The following is an 11,435-nucleotide window of genomic DNA, read 5'->3' on the forward strand; positions in this document are numbered from 1 at the left end:
CCCTGTGGATGTGCTGCCCTCTCCCCAGAACTCTTGCTCAAAACGAGACAGAACCAGGAGCTATCAGGGCCTCGAACAATCCAACACAGGACCGTTAGTGAATCCTGGAAGCAGGTGAGCTCCGAGAGGATTTTATGGGAAGCTGCAACCAGACACTCTTGAAGAAATATCTGGGCCTAACTGCTTCTTCGCACAGCTGCAGGGCTGATGGAATAGGCCAGGCCCACATATTGGAACAACAAGGCCACGATCATCTTAAAATTGTGCTCTGGCTTCCCATCAGAGGCAACGGGAAACATCCTGTCTTCTGAATAATTAATATTCATGCTCCAACCCCCCCGGCTCATTTCTTTCTTACCGAGAAGAGCCGAGCCTGCCAACGTGATCGCCTGCCGAGGCCGGGGGCTTGGTCAGGTCAGGGTCCTCCAGGAACTTGGCGTAGGCAGGGCTGACCTCGGGCTCACTGGACCCCTCGCCCACTCCTTTGTGCCGACGATGCTGCAGGGAACAGATGTGGGTTTGATTCTCGGGGCTTTGGCTCAGAGGCCTGGACAAGGCAGGAGGGGGCCCTGGCTTGATTTCGGGGCTTTCAGGGGATGTGAAAGAGGCTTCTTTTCAGGAGTGAAAAGCGAGGCCTATTTGGGGAAGGCACTCCTTGCATGATAATGGCATCTAATAATGCCTCTCTTCAGAGAGGGAGCGACATGATGTGAGGATGGTGACTGGGCCAGGAAGCTGTTCTACATTCAGGTCCCAAAGGGAAGTGCACGGCCTGCGATGCGGAGCGGATCGGAGACTGACCTCTTGAGCAGGCCCTCCTATCTGGGCAGCCCCGCCCCAACGTGGATGAAAGCCAGGTGTGAGGCCAGCTGCCTTTGTCAGCTGGAGACACTTGGACACGTGGATGAAAGCCAGGTGTGACCAGAGGCCAGCTGCCTTTGTCAGCTGGAGACACTTGGATCTTCCACACACGGGGTGCACCAGCTTGTCTGGTGGGTTTTTGGCCCCCATCTGGCTGGCGACCTCTGAAGTGAGGATCAGTCCTCTTTTGTGCGGCGGGAGCTGGGGTTGGGCTGCCTGGGCTCCCACGCCCTGTGCTGGACCACAGAACCCTGGGAACAAAGGACAGGGATGCTCTGCAACCCACCTTTGGCTGTACCTGCCAACTTGGCTATGAGGTTCCTCTGTCACTGGGAAACTGGTATGAATGGCAAGGAATCCTCCCCAGAGACCACTCCCCCCCTCCCCTGAGGATCACCACCACCACGGGGAGTGGCCACGGAGCCCACGGCACCTGACAGGCTGGGCCCTCAAGGCAGCTGCCAAGGCAGAACCGCTTCAGGAGCTCGCGCATTAGACAAGCCTTTCCTGAGCATCTATCGTGTGCTCGGTCCTGTGCCGGGCACTGAGGCACCATGGTTTGTGCCCCCTCGAGGGGAGTTCAAGGGAGAAAATGGGAAATGATCGCACGATGTGACAGCAGCTTGGCTTGGGGTTGCACGGGGAGTTCAGGGTGCCCAGGAGGGGCACGTAACACAGAACGGGGCCCTGGAGCTTTCTGGAGGCACTCACACTAGGTAAGACCTAAAGTCTGAGGAACGGCTGGCCAGGCAGGGGCGGTGGGGGAGGAAAGGGAAGGCATGTACACAGGCCTGGAGTCGGGAGAAAGCAGGGCCACGTGAGGAGCAAAATGACATCCTTGCGGCCAGAGTGTGGGAAAAAGGGAGGGGCAAAGAGAAGATGCAGGAGGAGTGGCAGCAAGCGCTAGTCACCTGGTGCCCTGCAAGCTGGATGAGGAAGTGTGGCCTCGCTACTGCCATCCCGCTGCCTGGACTGGGAATGTAAAGGCTGGCATTGTAGCTGCCATCTTGGGTCACGAGGATGAAGGCCACAGCTGGGGAGGGAGAAGGTGAGCTGGAAGGAGCCTGGACCCTTGAGGACTGGGCGAGGCTGAGGGTGATGGGGAGCCACAGACAAGTTTTATGCAGAGCAGGGAGCCCATCAGGTTTGTGCTTTAGAGAGGAAAGGTGTGGGAAGAATGGGCTGGGGAGCCAGAAGGAAGCAAGGAGCCAAAGTGGGACCAGGTAAGACGTAGTGCAGCCGCATAAAGGCAGGTAGAGAGACGTGGACGTGGCTGAGATTTCTCTGGTTGGTGGACGGACTTGTCAGGACCTAGAAATGGATGCTGGGCCGAGCCAGTGCTCTACTCACCTGCACGCTGAGCTGCCCAATCTCCAGCTCCAGCTGCCGCACCTTGGCCTCCCGCTCAGCCACCATGGCCCGCAACTGGGCGACGAGGCTGCTGCTCTGCTGAGCCTCGTTGTTGAGCTGCTGGTCCAGGCGGTGGTGGGATGCTCGTGTCTTTTCTTCCTGCAGACTCAGGCTGCCCAAAATCTCCTGTAGCTGCTTCAGCTGGTCCTGGGGGGCCAAGCAGGAGGGCAGACGAAGATCAGCCATGGCCCCTGGGTAAGGAAGGACAAAGGAAGAACCCTGCCTCCCTGCCACCACCAGGAAAGGCCCATTCCCTGCCCCTGCAGCCACCTAACAGCAGGACACTAATGCTCCTGATGCAGGAGGGCCGGCTTCTTGCCTGCCCTCACGGGGTTTCACCAGGCAGGTGGGGGCCATGCCCTTTTCCTGTCCTCATTTCTTTCTTCCTGAGATGGGGGCCGAGGACATCCAAGGGGCTTTCAGGACAATGGAAAGCAGCTTGGATGGTGGCTCCTCAGCCAGTGGGGGAGGTATGTGGGTAAAAAGGAATTCTAGCCCACTCTGCTGGGAGACCGCCCTTGGAGGCAGTCCCGAGACCCCTCGCCAGGGATCTCGCAGTATCTGACTGAGGCCCTGTCCCTTGAAGATGCCCCCCCGGACACTCCTGGGGTGGAGGCTTCCTGCCTGGAGGTCAGAAGGACCATGACGGTGACTTGGAACAGGTGTGGGCAATTGTCCACACTGTAGTGGAGGAAACTGAGGTCCAGAGCCCAGGGAGGGATACGCTGGTGAATGGCAGGGCTGGGGCTGGTTTGCAGCTCTCGAGTCCTCTTCAGTGACAAGGAATGGGACCTCAGAGGACATCCAGCCCCGCACCTTATTTAAAAACTGGGAGCTGAGGCTCAGAGAGGAGATGCAACTGGCCTAGGGTCACAGTGAGGTATCAGCAGAGGCAGGCCCAGATTTCAGGTCTTCTGTGCCCCACCCACCACCTCGCCTGGTGAAATTATTATGGAATAAGGGAGTGCCTAAGCCGGCTTCAGTTCCCCCACGCACCCCAGTCAAGCCAGGCATGACCACCCCAGGAGCCTGTGGGCACAACTTGGAGTCCAGAGACAAAACTCTGAGGTGCCTGAGGCCCCGGAGCGAAGAGACCAGGCTAAAGTGAAGATAGTAGTGTCACGTTGCTAATCAAAGAAGGTTTTACAGTCAGACGAACCTGGTTTGGACTCAGTTGTGTGGTCTTGGATGACTTACCTAACTAACTGGAGTCTTAGTTTCCCCATCGATGAAATGGGATTATAATATTTGACCCTAGGAGTTACCTTGGTGACGAGCTATTATAAACCGGACCTCAAGGGCCCAGAAGGGGAGGGGCTCTGTGTTATCACACAGACAAGAATTTATACCGGTCCCTCAGTTGTCCCTTCCATTCCTTGATGAAAAATAACCCAGGATGTGATCCCAGCTCCTTTCCCCACACCCATGTCTCTCTCCTTTCGAGTCCACAGGTCCAGAGGCTCATGTCCTCTGGCAGCCTCTGAGCTGCTCCTGTTCCTGGGGTGTGGCTTCGGGGCTGGAGCCCATCAGGTGGCCATGGTGGCATCTGGGGGGGCGAGTGAGAGCTCACTGCGGCTGAGGCTGAGGTGCAGGTTTCTGGGCCGGGTGGGGGCCCGTTCTGTGTTGGGAGCCAGGCCCCTGGCTAGTGCCCTGCCCGGCGGCTGGGCCGTACCATGAGGGCATCGATGAGCTCGTCGTCGTGCCTGCCCTTCTCCAGGAGGGTCCCCATTTGGCTCCTGAGGGTCTTCACTTCACTGGACAGCACTTTGTTTCGGGACCGCACGCCCTCGAACTTCTTTTTCAGGTCTTCCAGCTCTCTCTGCAGGGCATCCCGCTCGCTGGCAAGTTTCTGGAATCAGAAAGTGCAGTCCTGGGTAGCGGGGCTGCACGGGACCTTGGCCACCACTGGTCCCTCGCTTCTGCTCACCGGCGAGGCCCACAACAGGAAGGGACTTGTCCAAGGCCACAGAGCATGTCAGTAGAGCCAGGGCCCTGATTCCCAGCCCTTGCCGGAGCACATGACAGATGTCACCAATGGACGACAGCACTCCCCTCGGCCTAAGCACAAAGATGTCCAGGCAGCTGCCCCTGCTCTGCCAGAGTCAGACATGGGAGGAAACCCACTGGCCACTCCTGGGCTGTCCCCATCCCTCAACCCTCACCTGAGCTGGAGGAAAAGAGAAAAGCCATGCTTTAGTGAGCAGTGCTAAGTCTAGGGTTCAAACTGAAGTGCCTCGCCCCACCAAGTGGTCGGATGAGAAGGGAGGCCCCGCCTGCCACTCCACCTGTCACGTCACCCCGGAATGCACCTCGCTTTGGTCAGCCACAACCTGGAAACTCACGTACTGCACACGTCTTTGGAATCGCTCATTCATTCATTCCTTCTCAAATATGTCCTGAGGGCCTAATATAATCTTGGCCTTGTTATAGGTGCTGCGGATACAGCCGAGAACAAAACAGACAGAGCCCTTGTCCTCAAGGAACCGACATCCCAGTGCGGGAGAGAGATAATGCCAAATAGTGACAGATGCTCACTGAAAAATGGAGGAAGGGACTGGGGAGACAGGCTTCTCTGGACAGGTGACATCTGAGTAGAGACTGGGGGAGAACAGGGTAAGTACAAAGGCCCTGGGGTGGAACGTGGGTGGCTGGAGCTCAGTGAGCGAGAGGGCAGGGCAGGGGCAAGGTCGGAGCAGGCAGAGGCCAGATCGGGTAAACCCTCAGAGCCAGCACTGAGAGACACTGAGGCAGGCGGCTTTTGGGCAGTGAGCGATAGAATCTGATTTGGTCTTGAGGGTTAATTATCACTGGAAAAGTGTTTTTAGATCCTTGATGAGAATTATAGAGATGAAGAGCAGTGAAGCATGACACATCTACAAGGCCACGGCTCTTTGCGAGGAGGCCGCCATTGTTCCCCTGTGGCCCTGCTGTCTGGCCCTGGCACCCGCCAGAGGAAGCGCACACAGGAAATCATTTCCTGCCACTCACGCTGCGGCTGGCGGATGGCCCGACGATTCCCTGAAATTCTGTTCTGTATGAATGTGTGAATCTGAGTCAGGTGCACCTCAAACCTAACTCCCGTCTCCCTGGAGCCCCCTCCCTCTCTCCCCCACCCGCCTGTTACACTCACCGCAAGTCCTCCATACGCTTCCTGCTCCTCTCCCTTCCACATCTGGTCACCGAGTCCTATACAATCAACCCTCAACGTCCTAGGCGTCTGGCCCTTCTGCTAGAATCCTACCGTTTTGGTGCAGGTCCTTGGTCACGTCTCAAGTGGATTATGGCTTCGGCCTCCCATGCCTCCTCTGACCCAGATCCCATGCCTGACTATATGACCCTTCCAAAATGCACGCTGACCACGTCCCTCCACTACTTAAGCTCTTTGCTGGTTCTGCACTGCCTTTAAGATAAAAGCTCAAATCCCAGGCCAGCACACAAGGTCCAGCAGGGTCTGCCCGGCTCTCCAGTCTCACTGGTCCCCTCCTTACACCTGAGGGTCTAGGACGCTGGGAGGCACAGTATGGCCCTGGTCACAGCCTTCCGAGTACGGGGCCTAGCACGGGGCATTCACACATGGAAGCCTCTCCGTCAGGCCTCACTCCGGGAAGCCCAGTGCCGGGGCTACTGCAGTGGCCCTCGCGGGCTGCCAGCACCTCCTCCTGCTTCTTCCTCTGCTCTCTTTGAGGGAACCCCTATTCCCCACTCTCAGGCCCAGTTTGGGGAGACTGACTCACTCCCCAGACCCGGGGCCCAGTACCTAAAGCTCGGCCAATCAAAGCACTCCGTACCCTGGCTCAGGGAGGGGCAGCACGTGGCCTACGCCAGCCAATGACAATTCCGGGACTTTGTCAGAATCTCTCTGTGGGGGCCGGCTTGAAGGACAGAAGCTGGGACCACCAGGAGTCCCCATGGGAGAGAGTGACGCGAATCCAGGAGAAAGTGGTGCTGAGACCCAGTCCCCAAACCCCCGCATGCCCCTGGAGCCGGGCCACCTCTAGCCTGTTTCCCTAGCCGGGCCAGCACGCGCCCTTCGCCGCCTTAGCCTGGCAGAGTTTGGCTGCCGACACTCCCAGTTCAGCCAGGGAGATGCAGGCCCTGGGAAGGCGACCAGCCCACCCATCTCTCTCATCAGCCGGGCGCGCTCCTCTTTCAAGGTCCGGCGAACCCTAGCACGCCTCTGGGACTGTGACACTCTCCCTATCCTCCCACAGTGAGTGCTCCAGGTCCAACATCTCCAGAGCGGCCACGGCGAGGCCGCCCAAAGTCCACGAGACGGGCTCTGGGTGAGGACCCACTCAGGCGGCTCAAGGGGGATGGACGGGACATAAGGGACATGCTCAGAGGTGACCCAACCCCTCACCCCCCCACCCCGCAGTCCCTAGCTTCTAAGGCATCCCTCGAGTCCTTGCAGGGGCGGTCATGACCTCCGGGTCCCACGTGTCCCACCGACCTCCCCCCCCCTCCGCCAGGTGAGCTTTACCTCCCAGCCTTCCTGCTTCTCCCTCTCCAGGTTGCGGATCCTCAGCAGATTTCTCTCCTGTGCCGACAGCTTCCTTGGGTCTGGACAGACAGACAGCTCGTCACTGGCTGTCCCCACAGACCGGCTCTGGGTCTGTTCCAACTGTCTCTCAAGCTCTCGGACCTGAGGGTGGTAAAACAACCTCATGGATTGTCCCACATCCCGTCTGCAGTCAGGCTCGGCCACCTGGAGCGGCCGCCCTGAGGTGCGGTGGGTGATCCCACTGGACAGAGGACACCACAGTTCCAGACGGATGTGGAAGCCCCATAGGAGAGGGACTGGCGTGCCGAGGGATGTGGCATCTTGAGCAAAACAGAGGAAGAGAAACTTCCAAGTAAATGAGAAAAATCACCCCATCCCTGAGGGGCTGTTTGAGGCTGAGAAGCACACGTGTGTCCCCAGGGACCTGGGAGGAAAAGGAGGTGGAGGGTCTCAGTACAAGGAACAGCTCTCTAAGGGACAGGCCACCGAGAGGGGGTAGTCCGCCTGGGAGGCCCTGGGTTCCTGGCACTCACAGGAGATGTGGCAGACAGACAGCGGGGTTTGCAGGCCAAGAGACCAGCTCAAGCCTCGCTGGCTGTGTGACTGTGCATGGATTACTCAGTCTCAGGTCCCCCATCTGTGAGATGGGTGTAAGGGCACACCCCGATAATGTTGTTAGGAGCATTCAGGACCATGAACTTGCCTGAGCCTGGGAATTCCCAAGCCACTTCCAGAAAGGACAAATCGTGGAGCCCACTCCAGACCAACAAATCAGAGCTCCGAGGGGAGGGCCTGGGAACCTGCATTTTAAACAAGGGCTCCGGTGATGTTTAGGATTAAGCAACTTTGAGTTACCCCAACATGGCCCAGATGAAGCCCTTGGCCCAGAGTCCGGTACTCGTAGGCTATCAGCAAGTGGCGGGTAGGTGGCATTTACACAGAACGATGGCTTTACCACACTAGGGTTCAAGTGGGCAACTTCTAGGGTCCTTCTAACCCTGGTTTCTATGTCGACAAAATACAAATGATAGAACGAAGTTGGGTAAACCTGAGCCGGGGCAAAATTCACTAGGATCTCTGGTAATGGCAGCAGTGCGGCTGTGGAAGCACACAGCAGTGCCCTCGTGTGGCACTGTGTGGTAATTCCACCAAGCGTTAAGTAAAGAACACAGGGTTACTTGTAATCATTTATTTTCACCATTTAACGACAGCAGTAACTAATGTGTTGAGCGTTTATCATGTCCGGGCACTGTGCTCGGTGCCGTACAAACGTTCTATTTCACACGCAACAGCCCGCAGGGGAAGCACTATCGTCTCCATCTTACGGGTGAGGAGGCTGAGGCACAGAGGGGTGATTTGCCCAAGGTCACGGAACTTGTAGATTAATTAGTAACTCAGGCCAGGCTCAAACCCAGGTCTCTTGAACTCCAAGGCCACACACCGGTCACTGATTTCAGTCTTTTGGAAACCTTTCCCCTTCACGTGGGCTTCAAGGATGTCACAGGAGACCCAGAGGATAAAAGCCACCCTAGGGCCGTGACTCTGAAGTCCCTGAGGTGAAGGCAAAGTGCTTAGCAAATAGTGGAAATAATACACCTACTCCTGTGGTTCTTGGTTTGAAGACAAAACAGAGAAAAACGACCACAGCTAACCTTGGGGTGGTGTTTCCTCCATGCCAGGCACTGTGTGGAGAATTTTACACATATTGAGTCATTCAGTCCTCCCAACGGCCCTGTGCGGTAGGTACTATCGTCATCCGCAGCACACGGATAAGGAACCAGAGGCACAGAGAGAGGAGTGTCATGCCTGAGGCCACACGGCTCGAGAGCTGGGATTTGAGTCCAAGCTGTTGGGCTCCAGAGCCCCCAGGGAGTCTCCAAATATTTAGAACACAAAGCGGGAGACAAGGCTAAGTTTTTACTGAGTCGTTAAAACTGTCAAAAGTCTACCAAGCATCTGGACGAAGCTGGAAAAAGCCTACAAGTACAATAGTTGAGCAAATTTACGTAAACTAGGGGGAAAAATATGCCTGGAGTAAAATAAACCGAGAGCTTTGGCATTTGTTAAGCGCCAGTGCCTGGCACATGGTAAGTGTTATATAAGAGCTTGCTCATTAAATAACAAATTAAATTCAGGCCGGCTGGGGAGAATGCAGAACAATAAAAGTTCTGTGTGTCTGATGCGGGTCAATGTGGGTCTTCCCCGGGGCATCTCGAGCCCTACGTTCGGGGCCAGGAGAAGTCCGCCGACTCACTCACCTTGCTCTGCAAAACGAGAATGTGTTGAGCGCGACCCCTCCAGGTCCCTGGTGAGGCCAGGAGCTGCTGAACACTCACATCTTCTCCGACCTCGCTGGCCAACACCTGCAGAGGGGGGACCTTCAGTGTGGCCAGGACAGAGCCCCCTCTCCCCACCCCCACTCCAGAGCCCCAATGCCGCCGTGTGTTCAGAAGCTGTGCTGAGTGCATGGGGCTCTCAGAAGGTCCCGCCTCTGGGGCACGACCTTCCTCCCACCTCTAAGGCCACGTGACCCCGCTCCAAAAGCATCTCTCCCTGGGAAAGCAGTCACACCCTCGTCCCCAGCACCCCTTGGCAATGCTTAGAGTAGACGAGGAAGGACCGACTACGCCCGGATGGGGCCCCTTGCTCTTGACATTCTGGGATGAGTAGACCACAGAGTTGACCAAAACCTGCTTCCTTAATTTGCTCACGGTCACCTAGAACTGAGCTCGTTCTGGATGGCTACTGGAAGTGCATTGCCATAGGGCCTCGCCCTCTGTGAAAAGCCACTGACGAGGGGCTATGTCTGAGAGCGGCACGGAGGAGGGCCTCTGAATGCCATTTGGGGATGTCCGGTTCCAGAAGGGCCCAGCTTCGCGGCTGTTGAGGAAAGGTGTTCGGGTCCCTCATGGCTCTGAGGTGGAAGCGACAGGCTCAGCGTGTGCCCTGGGCCTCTCTGCAGCCTGTCATGGAAACCTGATCTGGGAACAAGTCTCTGATGCTTGTTTCCACAATAGAACACTGTTTTGGAAATCTTGGCTGGTCCGAGGGGTTCCAACAGGGAGGACAAACGCCAGAGAATTCGCTATGTAAATAAAAATAAATAAGGAACTAGCTGGGCCTGCATCCCAAGTCTGAGTATTTTCCTTTGAAAGGGGCCTTTAATGCACAAACAACCAATTCATTTTCTAATATTACAGACAGCAGAGGGCAGGAGGCGGGTCTTGGCAGGCTACCAAGTCCAATGTGGCTTGTGAAGGAAAGACCCAGGATCTACCTTGGTGTACACAGCACGAGGAAGGTTCAAGGACCCTCCTTGGGAGGACAGCACTGTCCTCCTCGGTCCATGATTGGGCGGGCACCACGAGGGCATGTATGCAGGGTCCCTCAGGCAGCCAGCAACCCCACTCACCACATGGGTCTGTTTCAAGAGCTGCTGGAAGGAAGTTACTGGATCTAGAGCCCGACCCAGAGGAAGCAGCACGATGCTCACGGGGCTCAGCACTCACTGGTCCTGAATGGAACCCACTGTCCCTGCCACCCCCTTTTCCGATCCCAGCCCCAGCCCTACAAGCAGGCTTGAAGCCTGGCTCTGGAATACCTTCTGGGCCATTCGGAGCTCCTGCTTCACAGACTGCATCTGGTTGCGAAGGTCAGTCATCTTCAGGTTCATGGCTGCCAGCCTGTCCTGTAAGGCCTTCACCTCTGGGGTCTCCGGCTAGTTGGGAAAGACGGCAGGATCAGTCACTGTTTGCCTAAATGATGGTCATAATCGTAGCCCCCATTCGTCCGAGCATGTGCTAGGTGCTGTGCTAAGTGTTCCACTTGGAGCAACTCGTTTAATCCTCAGCCTCTTAGAGATGCAAAGCAGAGGCCAGTGGAAGGTAGGTCCCCGTGGCGCGGGTACCTGGCTGGGAAAGGGCAAAGGTGGGTGTGAGTCCTGGCAGCATGACTCTGGGGGCAGAGCCCTTTTCTCAGGGTGTCACACACACACACACGCACACACACACACACATGGACACGGACACGGACACAGACACAGACACAGACATGTGTGGTGGCCACAGAGGGGGAGCCTTTGGAGGAGGCCTGCAGGCTCCATCCACCCCAAGTACTCCCTGGGTGCAGACTCTTGTGCTCAGCGACTGGCATCATAGCTGATCCCTCTTCACTCAGAATACAGAGGGAACCAGTTTCTTCACAGGTGACCCCAGCTCGGCAGGAGGGCCATGACCATCCCAACCCGGGGCCTTCCTCTCCTGGAATTGTCAGCTTGGGCCTTGGGCTCCCTTTCCAGGCAATGAGATCACTGAACAGAAATAAAGACCCCATTTAATTCCCAAATGCTCAATTTTTGTGGCTTGAAGAACTGCAGCAACCAGGAAAACTTCCTGCTGGAACTCAATCTCTCTCTCTCTTTTAAATTCTTGTTTTAAACTATTTGGATGTAACATTTTCTCGAATGTGCTGCCTATTTCTCTGTCTTCAACAGTGACGTCCCTGAGACTCGCAGAAGTTTGGCGTGAAAGGGAGTCCAAGAGCTCGGCCCACGCAGACCTTTCCGTAAGTGATGAAAACAAGGTCCAGAGAAGGGAAGTGAGCTGCCCTCAGGTCCACAGCTGGTTGCGTGTGATAGCGGTGGGATTGGAAGCCCGCTCGTTCC

At 56.5% G+C, this 11,435-nt stretch overlaps 1 protein-coding gene across 1 annotated transcript in view; it reads right to left on the bottom strand.

The window, feature by feature from the left end:
• CCDC13 (coiled-coil domain containing 13) overlaps positions 1-11,435 on the bottom strand; it is a 43,658-nt gene that overhangs the window by 13,563 nt on the left and 18,660 nt on the right. The window contains exons 6-11 of the mRNA XM_006914827.3: positions 10,374-10,490; positions 9,031-9,135; positions 6,752-6,913; positions 3,944-4,120; positions 2,212-2,418; positions 359-498 (exon numbers count right to left, since the gene is read on the bottom strand). Coding sequence (XP_006914889.1) covers positions 359-498; positions 2,212-2,418; positions 3,944-4,120; positions 6,752-6,913; positions 9,031-9,135; positions 10,374-10,490 — 908 coding nt within the window. The remainder of the gene's footprint in view (positions 1-358; positions 499-2,211; positions 2,419-3,943; positions 4,121-6,751; positions 6,914-9,030; positions 9,136-10,373; positions 10,491-11,435) is intronic.

The sequence above is a fragment of the Pteropus alecto genome, unplaced genomic scaffold (assembly GCF_000325575.1).
Source record: "Pteropus alecto unplaced genomic scaffold, ASM32557v1 scaffold156, whole genome shotgun sequence".
Taxonomy (NCBI): Eukaryota; Metazoa; Chordata; class Mammalia; order Chiroptera; family Pteropodidae; genus Pteropus; species Pteropus alecto.